A 21925-nucleotide genomic window follows, 5' to 3' on the forward strand; every position below is an offset into this window, starting at 1 on the left:
TAAAAAGGATGGAATTGTCCTTAGAGACTACTTATGTAAACATAGCTGAACTGCTTTTCTGGCTGATAAAAATCTACTTACAAAGTTCCTTCATATGAAAAAGCACTGGAAAAAGAATATTCTTTTGTATGTGTCAGTTGTTTGTTGCCTCTTCACCAAAGGTACAAAATAATTAACTGTCTATAAAGTTAAGCCAATTTTTGTTGTAGCACCCCTTCTTCCTATGTACCATTCTTACTCAAATCAACCTCATTACCTAATTGTCTGTGCAAAGTTAGGTCAATAATAAAGCAATAATTGTGTTAGGTGTCCTGCAATTCCTAGATATTTTTTATAAGCTTTGTTTTGCTGTGTGCAAGTTTCTTCCTTTTGAAGCAGTAACCATATGCCTGTTTATGTTTTCCATACATTTCTTTGAAAATTAAGGTTTTATTTTAAATAGACATCACAAAAATACATTCATTGTGCTTTCTAAGCTGCATAGCAACAAAGTGCTTAATTTGTAAAACAAAACACTGTAAACTTCATGCTAATTTCAAAGGACTTTGCAGATTGGAAATCATGAGACTAAAAATGACCAAAAGATTTTGCCTTCTGAGAAAGCGAGGAAGTTTTTGGTTTTCCCTAATGGGAGCCATTCTTCGTGTTAACTGGACCTAAATAGCCATGGATTGACTGCTCAAGATTTGCACTATGCTGGAGTTTCTCCACCTCTAATTCTCTTTTTGTCCTGACCTCTCCATTCCCTCCCCAACCCCTCTAGCCTGTTCTCTTTTATAAGTCAACTGTATGTTTATAGTTTTTAGCCAGGGGACTAAAGTCTTCTGGTTTAAGATTCTCTGTACCAGTTCAAGGCACAACAGCGTCCTGCTGTCAGATTCAGCAGCATCAGGGCATTTCCAAAGTGCACAATGATATTCTAATATGATATTGTAAAGACAGTCAAGTTCCAGGTAACCATTGAAGTAGAGAAGAAGTGAAATGAAGAAAACTTTCTTGGGAGGCAAAATAAAAATCAATCCAGTCTTCACTGAGTAGCAAAATTAATGTAATCTGCACAAGTGTTTACTGCTTAACTGAACAGTTCAGCATCTCTACACTGAAGTGTTAAATGAGACTCCAGAATTTAAAGCTTTTTTAAAACACAGAGAGAGAGACCACAACTGGTATCTTGCATTCCACACTCTCTTTAATTTACTTTCTCGTTAACAAATGTTACAAAATTGCAAACTTGAGTATTACTTTTAGTATGATGATTCAAGAACAAGGATCTGAACTGACTTGAAAAGATAAAACCATGTTTATGTCTATCAGTTGGATAACAAAGCAAAAAGAGCATACTGAATGCCACTGAACTTTGCAAGGAACTCTGACTTGTGTTTGCCAAACTGTTACGGAAAAAAGGGAAATTGTTTTGGTCTGTCCTGAACTTCAGCTTAAAAATTTCATCCCCTCAACAAGCTTCAGCACTCACTTAGCTTTAGCACATTGTTGCTATTAGAAATTTAACCTTAAAATTAATAGCAAGAATATTATTTTCAGTCTAATTGATTCAATATAATAATGTGAATGGTACTCATTTGTGTGACAGAACTTACTTCACAGGGGACTTGAAAAGCAGCATCTTGTACCAGAGGCTGAAATGGACCTAACACACATGCAAAAGATCACATTTTGGTTCCATCCATGCAGTGGTGAACTAGAGTCCCCCCTCAACACAGGAATTTGTTAATACTAAAATAAATTATTACAACTCATGCAGAACTGTTGTAGTGGTACTTTAGCAAGATGTGCAATAGGAAGGCAATTATAATGATGAGGTTTTCAGTGTGACATTTATAAAACTGCAGATTAATCTTATAAAACTGACCACTAATATCTGCTAATAAGCTTTCATTATGGTTTCCAAAGAATTGTTTTCAGAAACATAGTACTATTTATGAATCAAATAGTATAGCTTTCTTGAACAGTCTTTCAGGACTTAAGGTGATCTCTCATTAATAAAGTTTAGGAACAAAATTTCTTAAATTCAGATCCCTCTCAATTTTCTATTGTAACCTACTTGATTTATTCTAATTTGAAATTCACTGGTAAAATAGAAATTCTTTTCCAGGTGTTCAATTTCTAAATATCCTAGGGTTCACAACAGTTCTACAGAAAGGTTTTCTGGTTGAAACATGATGCAAAGGATCCAGTAGTAACCTCTAACTAAAAGAATTTGGAATCTAATGGCTTTGATGGGTATTAAACTGGATGGGTCTCATGTAAGTCCTTGGGCTGTTTTTAATTTGCATTTGCTTGGAGTTTTCAGTGAAGTTTTTTGGGGTTTTTTTGCAAAAAGTAGAATGCTTCCTTGCCTTTGGAACAGAATGCCAGAGAAAACTTCTTCTGCCTCCATGCCTGTGCTTCAGGGCTGGAAAGCAAAATAATTAGTTCCACACAACTAGAAATAAATCACCCAGGCTGAAATATGATAGTGCCTGACAACTGGTAATGTTGGAAAAAAAGATTTCAGTAAATCATTATTGATGTGGAAATCAGTATGCCAAACAGATTATTCCAGTGTATATATGTACAGTAAGCTGAGTGTTGCCAGCTTATCCATAGACAGCTGTCTTTACCCTGAAAAATAAGTATATATGGGAAGAATTAAGATTAGTAATAATCTAATAATAGCATATATTTTTAAAAATTTTTTTTCTTTTTGGAAATTTTGTACAGTAATACATATTCCTTAGATTTATTGAACATTTCAGAGGAAATTTGTTGTCTTCCAAATATTTGAAGATTAAGCAGTGCTGGTTCAATTCTCGTCCCTTAATGTTTTCCAGAGGGCCTGGTGTTTCCATTGTGATTTATTTAATCTTTTGCCAGGGAGGAAAGAAAGACCCTCTTTTGGTTACATTTGCTTTATTTCTATCTGTTCTTTAAGAAATTGTTTAGAATTACTTTTTTTGGTTGGCTGCGTAGGAAAAAGGGATAGTAAAACAAATACATATATTATGCATTCTTTTTGAAACAGATTCTAAAGCTACTTGTAAGCACATAAAAGTGAAATTCTTTGTTAACTATATAAGCCAAGTATAGATTGGTTTTTGCTTTTTTCTTAGGATTATGTATTTTTGGTGAGCCTACATTTTATAATATGTATAGTAGTGCAGATCTGGGAGAAAAATGGAATAAAGACAACAATTTTATACTATATAATAAATAAAATATTGCATCTATTATTATAGAAGTGTTATAATTTGTAGTTTTAAGGACATCTCTCTGCTGGGGACTGTCAGTTATCTGACCCTGCAAAGACACAGCTGTAGGCAGAGTGTGTTCTTTAGGTAGTGCTAAGGTGTTAGTGTGACTTACAACATTTCAGTGTGTCTCCTGTTCCCTGGATGATAACAAAAAACATCATTCATTACTCTGGACTGAAAAGTATGCATATAGACTGAAAGAATATACAGATTCACACTTTCTTCCAATTGCATTTATTTTATTTTATTTGACTTTTTTAACTTTATTTTTGTTTCTTGGAATACTGTAAGGTACACTTTCAATGGGAAGATGTAGCAGTGCTGTTGAACGGTCTGACTGAAACATGAAAATGCATCCTGTACTTGTGCAAATGTTTGTGCTGCCTTAGCAAGCACCTCAATGTATGCTGAAAATTAATTATTTAGCTGTCTCTTCTGTGTGGTTTGCTCACAGCAGAAAGTCACCCGACACTATCCCCTCTTCAGCCAGTTGGAGCCTTTTGAAAGAGCATTTCACCTCCAGAAGTAAACACGAGTCTAAGAATAGCTCACCCTTCTTTGTAGTATATTTTCATGGTTGGCTGTCTAAACAGCCAGCCTGTCTAGACAGCTGACGACACTGAAAGCTCCTAAGGTCAAAAGCAGCCACGTAGGCTGCTCCTGGGGATCCTACCTCCTCAGGAGCTGTACATGTGGGTGCCAGGAGAACTTTTCAATCTGTACTAGCAGAGTTCCTTCTTAAGCTCCATGGGATACAAGCATGTGCTAGTAAAGCACTGAATCATAGATCTGAAGGTATAAAGGATTTTTCAGTTCTTACATTTATGTCTGACTCCCATGGCATGTCAGTGGTTGTTTTTTTGATGGTCTTTCAAATTTGCTTTGTAGTGGTATTTGTGTTGTGACCAAATATACATTTGAAGCATAGCTTAAAGGTTAAATACTTCTTTCTAATAGAAGATAATGACAAAGATTAAAAAAAAAACAATTTCAGTGCATTCCTTTAAAAAAAAAAAAAAGCTCATGTAGTTCTTCTCTGCTATCAGTTGTGTATAAATTGTGTAAAAAGGTGGATGACAAGTTTACATATACTTGCATTAAAGAATTTTTTTAGAAATTTTTTTAAAAAAAGACCATACGAAGAGTCTTACACCAGGAGACTCATTCCATAGCCATGGGCTACAAAGAAGCAATAGCAAGGGTTTCCCTGAATGAGGTTGTTCTTCTTCCTAGCTTCTACTTAAAAACATCTACTGTTACATGTGACTAGATGTCCAGTCTCCTGCAAAATCTTTCACATTAATCATCACAGATCCAGACCATTTCCTGAAACTGTGTTCCAGGTTTCATTTTAATGGCGATAGCAAAGATGTAGAAGACGTGTTTAAATAGTAATTTGTCTTGTTATCACAGGAGCTCAGTTTTACCAGAGTAAACTGAGGGCTGAAGAGTAAAATGTGAGGATAATTGCTCTATTTCCAGTAACCAAGGAGCTGCTAACTGCTGTTCAACAGCTGAAGCAAAAAGACTACTTAATGCTTTTAATCTAGTTTACCAAATGGGGTTGTCTGGTTACACTGTTTCTTACAGATGTTTTTGAGAGATTATCTTGCTACAAGTGTTTAGGACATAGTTACCTTACATGCCACATGTCATTCACCCGTTCCTGATGTACATTTGCTGACCCAAGAACTTGTCAGCAACAACATCCCAGATGATTGGAAGTTGGCGAATGTCACGCCAATCCACAAAAAGGGCCGGAAAGAGGACCCAGGAAACTACAGGCCCGTCAGCCTGAGCTCAGTGCCTGGCAGGGTCATGGAACAGATCATCCTCAGTGCAGTCACACAGCACCTGCAGGATGGGCAAGGGATCAGACCCAGCCAGCACGGTTTTAGGAAGGGCAGGTCATGCCTGACCAACCTGATCTCCTTTTATGATCAGGTGACTCACCTGGTGGATGAGGGGAAGGCTGTGGATGTGGTCTACCTGGACTTCAGCAAGGCCTTTGACACCGTCTCCCACAGCATCCTCCTGAAAAAACTATCAGCCCGTGGCTTGGACAGGAGCACCCTGTGCTGGGTTAGGAACTGGCTGGAGGGCCGGACCCAGAGAGTGGTGCTGAACGGTGCTGATCCAGTTGGCGGCTGGTCACTAGTGGTGTCCCCCAGGGATCAGTGTTGGGCCCAGTTCTGTTCAATATCTTTATAGATGATTTAGATGAGGGGATTGAGTCCATCATCAGCAAATTCGCAGATGACACTAAGCTGGGGGGGAGTGTGGATCAGCTGGAAGGCAGGAGGGCTCTGCAGAGGGACCTGGACAGACTGGAGAGTTGGGCTGATTCCAACGGGATGAGGTTCAACACGGCCAAGTGCCGGGTCCTGCACTTTGGCCACAACAACCCCAAGCAGTGCTACAGGCTGGACACAGAGTGGCTGAGAGCAGCCAGGCAGAAAGGGACCTGGGAGTCTGGATTGACAGGAAGCTGAACATGAGCCAGCAGTGTGCCCAGGTAGCCAAGAAGGCCAATGGCATCCTGGCCTGTATCCGGAACAGTGTGGCCAGCAGGTCCAAGGAAGTGATTCTGCCCCTGTACTCAGTGCTGGTGAGGCCACACCTCGAGTCCTGTGTCCAGTTCTGGGCCCCTCAGTTCAGGAAGGAGATTGAGGTCCTGGAGCAGGTCCAAAGGAGGGCAACCAGGCTGGTGAAGGGACTCGAGCACAGACCCTATGAGGAGAGGCTGAGGGAGCTGGGGCTGTTCAGCCTGGAGAAGAGGCGGCTCAGGGGAGACCTCATTGCTGTCTACAACTCCCTGAAAGGAGGGTGTAGCCAGGGGGGGGTTGGTCTCTTTTCCCAGACGACTTTCAACAAGACAAGAGGGCATGGTCTTAAGTTGTGCCAGGGGAAGTTTAGGTTAGATATTAGAAAGAAATTCTTTACGGAGAGAGTGATCAAGCATTGGAATGGGCTGACCAGGGAAGTAGTGGCTTCTCCATCCCTGGAGATATTTAAAAAGAGACTGGATGTGGCACTCAGTGCCATAGTCTAGCAACCGCAACAGTGGTTCAAGGGTTGGACTCGATGATCTCTGAGGTCCCGTCCAACCCAGCCAATTCTATGATTCTATAACAACCAGGAGGAAGCAACTGAGAAATCTTTACCCAGTTTAATCCTTTGGTGATATGTTTGTTATCAACAGGTTATCATAATCTTAATGTGTCTGTTTCTTGTGTTGTGTGTATGCACAAAATGGGCTTAGCATCAGGTCTTCTCAGTCTATCAAAAGATGTGTTAAGAGCTCATAAACTGATAGAATTCTACGCTCACAGAAAACAAGGGTGATGTATTTTCTACCCACTGTATGCTCTACCCACATTTTCTACTATTGTGTACCATATAGCAAGCCATCATCTAAGATTAAAAAGCAACATGCCATTACAGTAAAGAATATGACAGTACCAAAGGAAATATGTAAAATAGTACTTTTTCTCAGCTTTATAATTATCAAGTGCCTTTTTTGGGCAGTAATGTTTTTCATATATTTTTTCTTGTCATACTGTTAATACATTGATCATCCTTCAGTCATGCAGGGCTCAGCATCCTTGGGAAGTAGGAATAATTCTGTTTCTTTATATTTTTCTTGTAAATATTATTTAGTCTGTCTTGTTCTGAATTCCTTCCCAATTACTGGAAATGTTACTCATTCCTTGCTAATGTGGTTTTGATGTTTTGATGTAGGATTATAGGAACTATGCCTACTTCTTTTGCTTTAAGGATATGTTTAAAAGAATTTAAGATGATTTTTCATGATTTTTCTTGCTGTCTTCTTAAAATGTATTCCTCCTCTTTCAGATTGAAAATCTTCAGGAACAGCTAAGAGACAAGGAGAAGCAAATGAGCAGCTTAAAGGATCGAGTGAAATCCTTGCAGGCTGACACCACAAACACTGACACTGCCTTGACCACGCTGGAAGAAGCGCTGGCAGAAAAAGTGAGTATGGGAAGCCTGAGGCCCTTCCTTTGATAGGTCCTTGTGCTAATAACCTTTATAGTTGAATTTCCTGCCTGTTCCCTGGACATCCCTAGTGCAGTGGCACAGTGACCCCCTGTCTCGGGGCTGAAGGGAGCACAGGTGATACTACCATCCATCCCTCACCACAAGCTGCTGCAGGCCCCGCGTGTGGCTCGTCCATAGGCCTGCCCAAGTTCAGATATGTTAATTAATTTATTTTTAAAATTTGGTTCTCTGAAACAGAGTTTTGATTCTTGATGTTAAATCAAAATTGATGTCGCTATATTTCAATCTCACTTCTTTTGTAGCTTTATTGTTCTCATGGTTTTTTACCCTTGCTCAGTTCACAGGTGATAGCTGATTGAGGGAACAGCCTAGTCTGTTCTGTTGTGGTGTGTTCTGTTTCAAATGACTTTATATGTTTTCTTGATTCCTGGAGACCCAGGATTACAGCTCCTAGTCTGTCAGATTCTATAAATGTAAAACTCTATAATAAACCTTTGCCTGAGTTTGGGGAATTTGCATGCACCCCTTCAGCTTCCAAGATAACCAAAGCTCCATTGACATCAAGTGTACAGAAGAATTGCTTTTTTGCCATTTGTTACTGTAAATCAACCATGGTGCCACATATACACTACACTTCTTACTCCCTGAAGGGTCACAGACTTAACTGTTCATTTTGGAAAAATAACATTAAAAGAAGTAAAGAAGCAATGTCTAATGTACACTGGCTTATGCTAACTTTGATTATCAGGATCAGATAAATTGCATTGTAAAGTACTGTGAGCTTTCAGAGATACAGAAAGCCTCATATTTCTTATCAATGAATCCATAGATTTCTCAAGTGTCCTCCTTGAGGATCTGTTTTACAACTGAAAAGAAAATGTCAGGATCACTGCAATCCTCATTCCAAGTGTATAAGAAATGTTATAAGAAGTCTCAGAAGTTGAATTGACTAGGAGGAATTTTCTTGACAGAGTGCTTTTTCTTGTCAGGAGAGGACCATTGAGCGTCTAAAGGAGACACGTGACAGAGATGAACGAGAAAAACAGGAAGAGATTGACAACTACAAAAAGGACATTAAGGACCTGAAAGAGAGAGTCAGCATTTTACAAGGAGATCTCACAGAGAAAGAGGTTGACTGCCAAAATTAATCTGTTGTGTTAGAATTTTTTGTTGTATATATATATGCTTTCCTTTTAAGCTCAAAACTCTTAATTTATAGTAATAATCCTTCAACAAAGTATCTAGTATAATAGATTGTTTGAGGATTTTTCAAAGCATAAATATTTCAGAACTGTAGCAGAACAGCACACAGTCCCCTCATCTGCAGCAGTTAATCATATTAGTAGTCAATGACTGGTGGTCAAGGATAGCATTTTCTGGAGCTGTGGTTATAGGAAACTGAGGGTAGGGAACAAACTTGTTCCTGTCAAATACAGGGAGGAAAGGACAGAGACTGATCAAAGCTTTGGGTGCCAAAAGTGTATAAGTAATGTTTATTTTTTTAATGCAGACAATACAGCTTCTTTTTTTGACCCTGAAGAGTCCTTTTTTGATAGTTAACTTGGTTGTTGGTATTGAGCCAGTTGGCTAGACAGATCAGTTTAAGTATATTAGAGAAATATAAAATGCTCTCTTTTCCTGTCTTCAAATTGTAACATTCAAGTCTACTTGAGATCTTTTTTTTTTTTTGAAACTCAAAGTAAAATGCACCAAGGAAGTGCTAAGATTTTATATACCTGGAATTCAACATTAGACAGGAAAAAAAAAATAGCACAAAAATTGTTTAGAAAGCAAGAAGTTGAAATGACTTTTGGACATAAGTAGCTTGAATTGGTTTTACTCCATAGCAGCTATATGCAGAAAAGCTTTGCACACTCTGTTTTAGATACTGTGGCTAAATCTGCTAACTACTTAAAACTTTAAGTACAGTTTTATTTAAAACATTTTTTTTAAACATGACTGTCAGTGAAGCACTAGGCTGAGTTTACAGGATCTTCCATCTTTAGAAATTCTTTTTAGATTAATTCAGACAACATTTTATTTTTACTCTGAAATTGGGAATCAAATCAGGCTGCCTTAACTCAGTGACATGAACATCCTGACAGAATATTTTGTTATAAGTTGGATTCTGAACATAGCATGAAGGGGTAGGAAGAAAATAAAGACAACATAAGAAACAGTTGTACATAAAGGGTATTTGCTTGATAGTTGTTTTACATCTTTTATTTTAGTCATCATTACTGGATCTGAAGGAACATGCTTCATCCTTAGCTTCATCAGGACTGAAGAAAGATTCAAGACTTAAGACACTGGAAATTGCATTGGAACAGAAAAAGGAAGAATGCTTGAAAATGGAAAATCAATTGAAGAAGGTAATCTCACTTCATATTTACATAAGTCATGTGAATATTCAGTGTCTGACAAATTGGCCATGTCTACACTAAAAATTTTGAGTCTTTAGTTTGAATTCTTAGAATTGCTTTTCAGAAAGTACTATGAAGTTGTGTCCATGCCAACCATTTGGCAAGCTAAGATGATCAGAAAGTAACTTTCAGCCACGAGTGCTAATTTTGGGCTTCATATGCAATAACAGTGCTGTGGGATGTTTGTTTTTTTTTTAACAGGTTCTTGGAATTAAAGACTTAGTCTGCTTCAGTACAGTAATCATGGTAATTGTGCCATTAAAATTGTGTAACAGTTAAAAATTTAACAGCTACACATTTCACATAGCAATTAGTAACACATGTAGGTGTTAACACAATTAAATTGTGAAACATGATTGGCCTGGCCCATAGGAATGCATATAAACAAATGAAAATAATATACCACCAGTAAAGCCTGTGTTCTTCTGTTTTAATCTCATTGCTAGTCACAGCTGAAACACTGGTAGGAGTTTGATGTTCAGAATAATAACACAGGGTTAGAAGCATGCTAATTAATTTGAACAGAATCTTTGTCTTATGTTTGCATTGCAATTGATAAAATTAGAACAAGACAAAAGGCAAAATTTCTTTTTAAAAGAAATTTAAGAAGAGTGCCTATGCTATAATTTGGAACTCTGTCCTGGTTCCTCAAGTGAATGTGAAATCAAATCCTGAGTAGTCATTGAAGACCCGTTTAGGATTTCTGCTGCATGTGTGCAAGGTAGATGTTAATGCACCAGAGAATACTGCATGGTGAAACTCGACTCACATACTCGACCCATGTTTGCCCTTCTTTTTAATTCTCTTACACAAAATAAACAGTTCTGTTATTCAGCACCAACAAAACGCAATAGCAAGAATACATAGTTGTATGAATCAGTCTCACACACAGTTTTCAGTGTACCATAGAGCAGGTGGGTATTTCAGAAGTCCTGAAGGACCCTTTGATTTGGTTTCTGTGTCATGAGTAGCAGTTTCATCCTTTGTCAGTGTGTTACTGATAATGAGTTGAGAAGCGTATTGTAGATTTGTCAGAAATTGCTTTATCAATTGCATGGTAATATTAGTTTGTAGGCAGACAGTTGCAGTGAAAAATGTTATGATGACTTAAAAAAAACAAAAAACCAAAACTACAAAAAACCTTAACTGGAAGAGGATATAACAAATAGTTAGGTTATGAAAAGCCATATGTGGAAATTCAATTATTTAGGGAATGTGTCTTTATATTTAGCATTTTTAAATGTACTGCTTTTCACTGCTTCCTCTAGGATCGCTTTCCTCACTATAAGCAATGAGAATTTATCAGTAGCATCAGTGGCTGTGGAGGTCAACTAAATCTGGTAAAGCACTGCCAGCTAAAAGATGAACATGCAGTTAATTTGCACTGTGATGACAGCTCTTTGTTATAATTCCTTTAAGCCTACTCATTCCATTTTAGAGAGAATTGTGTTTAATAGCTGGTATCCAGGAACATGACATAAGGACACTGAGCCCATTCTTAAAAACATATTTTTATAATCTAATCTCTTTTTTCAAGGAAATAATTAAGAAAGTGAATTATTCTCCTGAGATTCTTTTGTTAAGGGTTAAGCTGGGTAAATATCTCAAATGTTAAGAGCACTGTTAACTGCATAGAACAACTATGGAACAAATAACTATAACTATATTCTTAATTAGGTTCTGCAAAAAAGAATGAATATAAATTCATTGAATTGTAAACACAAATAGATTCAGGTCCTCCCACCCAAAGAAGCTACCTCACCTCTTTCAGTTAGAATTGTTTTAGTGCTACAAGAAAAAAAACCCGATAGCCTGCCAAGCACCTATTTGCAGTATAAAGACCTTCCATAATACTCTTGATATTTGCTCGTCTGCTTCAGGTGTTACTGCATAGTAGGGCATTTGGATAATTGTTTCCTGTGCAGAGACCCTAAAATATTCTCTCCAGTCCCACTGAGACAAAATCATCAATTCCTTGTTTCTTTTTTAAGTACTGTGTCATGTTGGGCTACTGCATGCTTCTTATTAAAGGGAAAGTTCAAATTCAAGTGAAAGATTTTTTTGTTGATAAGAAGTCGGTCCACAATGGCTTTTCATAAAGGAATTGAAGCTCTACGATCCAGGTATGCTTTCATACAATTAGCAGTGCATTGGTTGCTGCTCAAGCTGTATGAAAGAGCCCACTTCAACCACTGATCCTCCTTGATTTCTCAAACCAAGTCATTCTTAATTTTACCCACTCAAATAAATATAGTTAGCAACCACTGAATATGTTTTATACTAAGTTTAGATTTTTTTTTAAGCTTTTTTGCCTTTTTTTTTTTTGTAACTTGGAGAAAAATAGAAAAATAGTTTTGAAAGTTTTTCTCTCTTTAAATGGATTGCGAATGTTTATTCAGGTAGTTTGACATTTTCAAGGCTTGCCAGCTTTCAAACAATCATGATAGATAATCCAGCTCCACATTAAAGCTTCTAAAAACTCAGTTTTACACATCTGCATAGTCAACTGTTGCAAATAACTGTCACAATTAAAACAAACGTCTACACAAGAGTATTCAGTTAAATACAAAATTAGAGGTTTATTATGTTGAGTTTTACTGCATGATTGCTGTTTTGCATAAGTCGTGCAGGAAGGGCTCCTTTGTATAGCTCTTAACAGCAAATGACAAAAAGTTTTTCCTTTTAGGTTGTTTGCCTTAAAGTTTTCGCAGAGATATCTAATATCATTATTGTTTCCCTTGCCTCTTATTTTTCTTGATCAGTGCTCTCAGTTAAATCCATTAGCCTTAGAAGTTAAGAAGAGACTGAATTGGGCTACTGTGAAGCGATTAGATAAAAAAGATTTGGGCAGTTCTTGAAAGAAGCCTTCTTGTTAATCTTTAAACAGTGAGCCTTTGAGAAATCTTCAACACTGCAAGCTTCCACTTTTTCTGTGGAAGTTATTTAACTTAATACTAAAATGCAATACTATTAACCAGTTGTGGTGCAGAGGTGCTGAAAAATTGCTGGTATTGTTTTTCTTTCCATGTAATCAAATCTCCAGTGTCTGATTGGGTGTCCAGTTCTCACTGTTACTATTCCTCTTCTTTCAAGTAACTCTTTTATCTTGATCCCCGTCTTAGCATATAAAAGTGGAGTTTTTCATATTCAAGTTTGAGGTTTTTTAATAATGATACTATAGTTATGCAAATTTGTATGCTTAATGATGCAGTTATTCTGCTGTCATTGCTTCTGTGCTAATTGTCAGCCTGCTACCACTAGGAGATACTGTGGGAGGTTCTGAATGCTGAAAGCAAGCCATGAATCCCTGCTGAGTTTACATGGCCTGGTGTCCTGCCTTAAATAGGCTCATTTTTTGCTAAGATGGAATCCTTAGGGGAAATCACACACAAGGGGCTCTCTCTCTGTTTTTTTAAGTGGTTCTATGTTGTGTGGTTGGTTTGTTGGGTTTTTTTCCTTAGGAAACTCTTTTTTTTCAAAATTCTATTTTAAAGTAAGTTTTATAATGGAAGTTTTCTTCTGTTTGTTTTTCTTTAGAATACCCTTTTCCCTAACTTTTTCTTCTTGTCTTCCCATCCAATCTGCTTTGTTTAATTTTGTTTTTCGAATCCGAGAGAGGCCAACTAATAATAAAATCTGTTCCAGCAAAGATGAATGGATTTTTGTCTGTCATAATTTCCAGTCCATAGTTTTTCTCCCTATAGGTATTTTCGTTTGAAAAGGATCAAGGTTAGAGAAAAGTCCAAAACTGTATGTTAACAAACTTTCCGTAGGTGAAGTTCTAGGAACTTTTCATAAGAGAATGTTAGGAGTGATCCCATGCCAGGAAAATACCTCTAGATTCAACAGCCTCACTCAGAGGATGTTCTGGGTTTTTTCTGCTGTAGTGTTCTTCCTTCAGGTTCAAGAGGATACTATCTTACAAAAAGACAGGAGAAAATGACTGAATGAAGAGTCAAATTCCAAGACTTAGCTCAGTTACTCTCATAGAGGCTTTAGTGTTTTTATTTTTGTTAACATAGATTATTTGCCACAGTTGAGAATATTACTGATAATACTGGTAGATGAGGTAGAAATACTGGGGTTTTGTTCTCCACCGATGATTTGTTTTTTCAAGAGGGGATAATAAATTATGTATTCTGTGTAGCAACCTACAAAGAAAAAGGCTACCAGGGAAGTCAGGACTTCTTGTAAAAATAAAATTAAAAACCCAGCAGTTGTGTTCAGCATTCAGATAATGTCAGTACTGAATTAGTCGTCTTAACTAGTTAGCTGTCTTGTACTTGATCTAAGCGAAGTGCTAGGAGTCAAAATCCCATTCAACCTGTAAAACTGTAATCTGTAAACCCAAACACAAGACTACATTAAGTATTTTAGGACTGGACAAAACTGTTGTACTGAGAAATCAAGATCAAGTTTGAAACTTGCACGAGGATGAATTTCCATGTTTCTCATGTTTCAAAAGCTGGTTAGTAATACATGCTTAAAACACAAATTTAGATTCTTTTCTCTAACTAAATTAATGTTGCAGCTATTATTTTAAATTCATGTTGCATCTTTTCTTTTTCTCTCTCACACTGTTCCTATTCCAAATTTTCCCCATCTTTTCCTATCTTCTTTCTCTCTTTAGCATCCTGAAGTTTTATTGAGTCATCCATCCAAGCCAGTAAGTTCCCTGGCAAACTGAGAGGCTATTGCCAGGCCCTTGTAATTTTGTGTTGCATGTGTATTCACCTGTGCTTTTATATTTGTGCCAACAGAGAGCATATTGGTGAATTCCTTTAGTAGTGGGTATAGATGGTATGGATAGAAACAAAATGCTATGTTATGTTTTACCAGTCATGCTCAAAAAAGCCTTCTAAGGTGCTTTTTTTGGCTGCACTGGGCTAACTTCATTTTTGCTTGGACAGCTTAAGATTGTGCCAATGTTTTTGCTCCCTTTTGCTGCAATTGCTTGAAGTGTCCTTTAGCTTTTATTTCATCTCCATTGTCTGTGCATTTGCAGAGCAAGAGTATAGACTTTCCATGCAAATCAAGCTTCTTGTGTGAAAATATTGTTACACCCAGTACAGCAGTGCATTAGAAACAATAAGTTATGGCAAGTAAAAGACTGCTTAAAAGCTTGTGTAACCATTAAGCTCTCTGGTACTATGTCAGATTAATTTGTGTCCTCTTACCAGCCTTCTGTTTAATGTCAAAGAGCACTTCTTTCAAGGAGTGTTTGTATAATAATATCTTGACACCGTAAATTATGTAATCCGAGGTGGTTTTCATCAGAGATTTCTTTTGTGACTGTGTGCATAAAATAATTGTGTTACCAGACTTTCAGAAGACTGGTATCTATGTTACATTGACAATGTTCAGAGTAAATGTAGCCATCTAACCTGATAATCATTGTCTGAAGATCATAGAAGTCCTGGTACTTTTGTAATTCAGGTTTTTTCAACATCCCATGTCAGAAATTATTTTAATAGAGCATAAAACAAAATGCATTTATGCAATTAGATTTGGGAAAAGAGTTGTGGTGTGCAATAGGGAAATAGGAGTATCAGAAATAACAATGAATAGTTGGGTATAAAAATTTTTACACTGCATTTTCAATTACTTACATGTAAAAGCAGTAATTAATAAATGCTCTATTTGGTACAAAGACTTGGGGGAAAATCCCACAATTTCCTTAAATAAAATAAGACTAAACTTGTTTGATTAAATAGATTTTTTTAATTATTTATGGTTTTACAAAACCATTTAAATCTTTTAGCTGTAATTTCTTAGGTTGTTTGAATCAGTCAGGGAGTTTGTTTGGTATGGTGTCTTTTTGAAAGAAACTCTCAGCCATAACAGCTCATTGTTTCCAGGAACAAACTTTAGAAATATGTTGATTTTAATTTTTTTTTTTAGCCCTAGTAAACTTTTATAAACAGATCTGGTCCTGGTACCCATTATTTTTTATGCTCTTGTCTAAATCTGTCTAAATCAGTAAAAGGTAAAATGCTTTGTCTGTTTGCACTTGCTCAATAGAGAGCTATATTTAGCAATATTCCCCAAGATTCCACCTGCACATATTAAACCCCATTGTGAGGAGGGAGGGAGATCTTTCTAATGTCTCCATTGCCTCTGCCTCTTTCATGTCTGGTCATTTGAGCAGGCAGAAGCATTATTAAAGACTCTGTTCACCAAATACCATGGTGGTTCCAAGCAGCTGCTTGATATAAATACAGCAAAAGCAAGAATCAGCATCTTGGTGTGCAGAACAGATCTGGACAAATAATCTGTTAGGATTGGAAACCGGTACTGAAATTTGGCCATTGGGAGGAGAAAAAGAGATTGGATTTTGCTAAGGGGAACGAGTAGCTAGGATTACCAGGAAACCTGAGACTCAGGGAAGACATTGAATGAGGAGGGGGTTTCATACGGGCAGAAGACATGGGATTGCAGGTGCTGTTGGATAAAAATAACTGTGCAAAATATCCTCAAAACCTGCAAAAAACTTGTAGGAAGAGACTAAGGAGTAAATGGGTGGAATATGCCTGGATAAAAGGAGTAGAATTTGAACCTCATGATAAAAGGTTGAAGAAATTAGATACAACATGAAAGGATCGTGCTTGGTGCAAAGAGGCAGGAGAATCTGTGCCCAGAAGAGCATATTCTCTACAAAATCCTCAATTGCATGCAAAATTTATGGTAGTCCTAATTACTCTGAAGTCAGAAAATAGAAAATGTGGGAATAAGCTGTGCGTTTTATTCCCCACTATGATATCACGTAGAGGATAAGGCTCAAGAGACTGTGTGGTGGCTTTAAAAGTTCCAGTCCTATTGATGCTTCATGACCATGTTAGCATCATCTTATGCAGTGGAAGGCTGGAGGGTTTTTACTCCCAGTTTTCATAAGCTTAAAAATTAAAACCTACCTACTCTAATCCTCCCAGAAACCTTCTTAAGATATCATTTATTTTAAAAAATTAAAGATGTAAAAGCTTGGACATGGCTGATGCAAAGTTAGATAGTTTTCTCATTTTCCGTTGTGAGGTAGTTGTTAAAATATTTTATAACTAAATTAGTGTCTGCCAGACTCTTGGAGTCTTCAATATAGCATGAAAAATGCCCCAAGTATGAACCAGAGATACATAAGAAAGAAGTTAATCATCTAGAGAAATTACATGAAAAAATATTTTTAATAGTAAGGAAGCATTAAGTGAATAAGCCAGGATATTTTTTCACCTGCACAAGTTATTGTAACACATACTCATGTCCCCCTGGTGGTGTTGTGAAGTGGTTGGTTATTATTTGCCACGAAATAGCCTGCAGTCATGATTAGCATGATAGAAAGCTGGGGAAATATTTTTTTTCAGTGTCATTTATGTAATTAAAGAGTAAACAAGGCCTAAAGCCATACACTGAGTATCAAAAACCAACTACTCAGCATCTACCCGCTACTTGAGTAAATCCCTTCAGTGCATCAAATGAAGCTGTTTCTCTAAAATAGTAGCCTGTGGTCAGGTGGGTAAAGCCTGGCTCAAAGGAGGCCTGGGTAAGGGGGCTGACATAGGCAAGACATAGACCCAAAGACAGCCAAATTCTGGGCATTTCCCTTCTGTCTCTGTGCACTTTTTCTGTTGGTGTAAATTCTGATGAGAACTATTTGTAATGCTTGATAACAGCTATGGGAACTCATGGATTTCTGAGGAGATTTTTTCAGTAATTGGTTTTGTTGAGGCATCATTCTCTTATTTAGACTTCAGCCTCCTTTATTATTTACATGATGCCAACCAAGTACTTGCTTATTCAGCGTCAAAAATTTAGTTACATTATCAGAGACTAATCACTTAACAGATTTTGACAATAGTAAAACAACAAACAACTTTATGTGACAGACAAATTTTCCTGGTGCATAGTGTATCAGAGAATTCTCTGAGCCTCTAACTTCCAGTACAGTCTTTTTGAAAAGCTGTTCCACTACATGGTATTTACAACATTGGAACTGAAGGAGAAAGAAGCCAGTTTGTTTTTCAAATTTCTAAATTTTTTAAAATTAATGAGGACATGATGAAGGTAGTGCATGCTTTTTACTACTCAAATAATAGGAACTCACAATAGGAAAAAATAAGAATGGCTAAACGTATTTGTCTTTTATAGTAAAGAGTCAAAATGTATTTTTGAATTTGTGTGTGGATTTACTATTTTTAGGAGAAGTGAGGCACACTTGGACGTAGGAGGGTGGATTAAAATGGGATTTCAGATTCTTGGGAACTGCTACTTTGTGGCCAAAAGTTCTTGGCAAAATTTGAATGTAAAATGTTAAACAGAATTTGCTGTCTCGATTCATAGGTAAAAGTAGAACGTGTTTGCTGTGAATTATTTGCTGTGTGATTTAGTTAATCTTTTAGGAAAATAGATTTGGAATCTTAGTCATAATGTTTGGAATTTTTACTTACATTTTAGAGCCTTTAAATCAGACCTGTGCTATTGTTTTCTTCCCTGCCTCTGGCACAATATAAGCTGTGTAAGATCACCTTTCCTCTTAGTAAAGACTTTTTTGGCATGAAAACTATCAACTTAAAAAGATCTTTAAAATATGTTTTGTCGTCTTCTCCTTTCCATCTGTAAATAGTGGTTATTTCTGTGAAACATTGGCCATCTTTGTTCTAGTTGTAGAAGTTGGCTTTGTCAGCTAATTTTATGTGGAAGCAATAGAAGTTATAGTGTATTTATTTGAGGAACAATCACTCTTTCTTTTATTCTTCAGGTACCTGAAGTACTCACCCCATCACTTACCACATTCCAGATGGGAAATGATGGCTAAGAGCAGAAAAGCAGAAAGCTGTTAAACCACCTCTTAGTTTATAGTCCCTTATAAGAACTTTGAGAGCATATCCAGAGTAGTAAGATTAAACTAAGTAGTAAGCTTAAACTATTTTTCAGTCCTGAACCACTTGGAATTTCAAATTAAATTCACACTGCCAAAGATTAATACCGAACAGATGAGCTTTGCTAATAAAAACATACCTTGAGAAGGTGCTGCTTTCTACCTACTATGTGACTGTGTTCCCTATGAACATCAGTGCAGATTCAAATGTGCAATCTTGATTGTGCTCGTAAAAGCAGCTCAAATTCACTTGCTTAACTCCACAGCAAACCTGGAGAGCTTACGATGTGGTTTAAAATATCTTCTAGTCAGGTAAACTCAATGGCCTGTGCAGACATACCTTTTCTTATTTCTCATGTAAACATAAGAAAAAGCTTTTCCACTGTGAGGGTGACAGAGCACTGGGACAGGCTGCCCAGCAAGATTGTGGAGTCTCCTTCTCTGGAGACATTTAAAGCCCTGCTGGGTTCCTGTGTGACCTACACGTAGTGACCCTGTGCTAGCAGGGGGATTGGACTCGATGATTTCTCGACGTCCCTTCCAACCCCCAACATTCTGGGATTCTGATTTGTCAAAAGATAAAGTGCTATGTTCCCTTCACCCTAAGCAAGCTGCTTTTTCAATTTCTTTATTTTTTATCATACCTTTAGACATTTTAATTTTTGCTTGTAACTGTACTAAGAGAGTACAGATCTAGGAATGCCATCACAGGCTGAGCTGAAAGTTGAACCTATCAGAATGCACTTACAGTCTTTTAATATAGCAGAAACTGTCTTGGTGCATTTGTCATTTTATATGTCCATTATGTTTCAAAAATTAACTTCCTGCCTTATTTTGTAATTTTTGTACACCTTTGGTGGGTGAGGGAAGTTGAATGTGTTGGGGTTTGTTGGGTTTTTTTCCTGTGAATATAGGAATTCATTATTTGTGTTTAATTTTTTTTTCCACTTGAAAAAAAATACTGCTGAATAATTTTTTACCATGTTGCATTGGGAAGGTAGCCAGTTTCATCTGTTCCAGATCTTGATGTTTGTAGGAAACCTCTAAATGCATTGGTTTTCTCTCCTATACAATAAATGAATCCAGCAGGATTTTAGATACCCTCTTGTAACACATATTTTGTACATAAGCCACAAAATGCACTGAAGTCACTCAGTCAGTAATTCACAACTCAGGAAGTGGTCTCCAGTTTACACCGTATCACATAACATTCTCTGTGTTAGGTGAAAGTATCCATACTTATGTGCATTAAATACAGATAACGTGTTACGTGTCTTAACTAGTAATTTATGTCATCTAAATAACCCTTTCGTTCTATAAGAACAAGACACACCAATTTGTTGGCTAATTTTCTAAAAAAGAAAATTGATTTTCCTTTCTAAGTAGTGTCTCTTGGGTTGCTGTGGAGATGCTTTTATTAGCACAAACTAATATAAATCAGGACTGTCTTAACGGTAGAACTGTATTAGGTCTTATAATTTATTTTGAAATAGGAAGTTTAGTAATCCAGGATAACAACCTACCTTTGCTTTATTTTGTAGACGTTCATTTATTATCTGAAGATATGTTTTGGATTACATTAATGAGCTTGGAGTAATATTTGTAAAAACAAACAATTTGAGATGTTGGAAATATACCTAAATCCAGTACAGAAGTATTCAAGCTCTGCCTTTGGTGAAAACAAGTCTTAACTCTACCCAAATTCTCTCTTAGGGAGAGTATGGATGCACCCCAGTAGATTCATAGAAGCCCCCCAAAAAATGATATTCCCAATTCCTGCAGAACATTTTTCAGGAGGGAAGGATGGAGGTTTTGCTTGCAATGTAAACATTGTTGAAAAGGAAATTTAACCAAATATTTCAGATTTCCAGCAGGCTGGAAATCTTAGTAAGGCATTTCAGGAATACCTACTAACACTCCCCTTCTGCAGCAAAGTTCCCAGGTGCTTGTGGCCATTCATGAACACACATTTGTCAGTCTCATTGCTGCAGTGCCCTTATGGAGTCTGTATCATCATGGCAATAAATTAATTAGCAGTTAGGAATCCTGTCTAAGGCTGTATGATTTGAAGTGCTTATGGGGCAGTAAGGAATCTGGAAGAGAGCCCTAACTCCAAAAGGCTTCTTCAAGCTTCCAGTCTCACCAGGGATGCATTTGGAGCCAGGTCTCAGTTAGAAGCTCAGAAGCAGGATTTTCAGACTTGCATCAGTGACAGAGGAGTGGTTGGATCTTACTTAAAAGGCATTCAGGCACAGGGAGCCTTTTAAGTGTTCCTAAATGTGTTGCCACAGGAAACGTTTTCTGTTCTTCCAGAAACTGTGGTTGTTGGGCACTCCTGCTGAGATCTGCCTTTGAGACCTGGGGGTTGCAAGGCATTTTTCTCCAGGATAAAATAGTTGGCAGGTTATCCAGCTTTCTGGAATTCCTGCTTCAAAAAAACCCAACACTGAAACAGCATTAACATTCAGGCAGGACCTGCATGGCCAAAGCCCTGAAACATGAAGCATTCCCATACTTGGGAAACCCAGATCCAAAGCAAGGTCATACTTCCTGAAAAGACAGATATCAAGATATTCTTCAGTCCTGGAATATTCTGCTCTGAGATTCTCCTGGATTTCACTAGAGTAAGGCCTTGGCTCTAATAGAGCTAATGAAAAACAAAAGATTTCAAGGCAAAAATGTTGGGATCAGTGAATGGGTATTTCCAATCTTATTTTACAGAATAACTAAACATATTGAACCAAATGTACTTTTGCTTTTGTTTGGTTCTTTGGAAGCAGCAGCTTTTAACCCTGAGTTTTATGCTGCTACAGTTCTGTCCAATTACCTTTAAAAGCAAGAGTCCTATACCTACTGGATTTAAACCAGAAGCAAAACACTGGCAGTTTCCAAAACAACTTTACACAGCTACTGATGGGGGAAAAAAGTCTGTAGTCTTATTTTCTGTTTTTGGCATGTTTCAGAGAAGAAAAAGGTCTTGAGTTTGTAGGCAATCTTAGTCAGCAGAATAGCTCCACTAAACCTGCTGTTCAGTGAACTGAATTCATATCAAATAGCAGCTCAAGAAAGATAGTCCTTAGTCTGGTGGTTTACATGCTGTCATAAATACTGCTTTTTGTTTGCCTCTAATATATTTGGGAACTATTGAGTTAATTTTACTAATAAATAAGTGATTTTTGTAGCAAAGCAAGGCATCAAAAAAACCCAAACAACACTCAACACCTCTTCATCAGGGTCATTTTATCCATAGTCCTCTAATGTTTTTTGTGCCCACAGCCTTATCTTGAAAAATCATATTTCCTAGGCAAAGATAATTTAAGTAGGTAGCAATAGTCATATTACTCCTAGACTATACAGCTCAGATA

At 37.1% G+C, this 21925-nt stretch overlaps 1 protein-coding gene across 1 annotated transcript in view; it reads left to right on the forward strand.

The window, feature by feature from the left end:
- Positions 1-21925, forward strand: part of ERC1 (ELKS/RAB6-interacting/CAST family member 1) — a 277653-nt gene that overhangs the window by 98930 nt on the left and 156798 nt on the right. Inside the window, 3 exon segments of the mRNA XM_030447002.1 lie at positions 7107-7244; positions 8261-8401; positions 9503-9643. Of these exon segments, the coding sequence (XP_030302862.1) occupies positions 7107-7244; positions 8261-8401; positions 9503-9643 (420 nt within the window).

The sequence above is a fragment of the Calypte anna genome, chromosome 1 (genome assembly GCF_003957555.1).
Source record: "Calypte anna isolate BGI_N300 chromosome 1, bCalAnn1_v1.p, whole genome shotgun sequence".
Classification (NCBI taxonomy): Eukaryota; Metazoa; Chordata; class Aves; order Apodiformes; family Trochilidae; genus Calypte; species Calypte anna.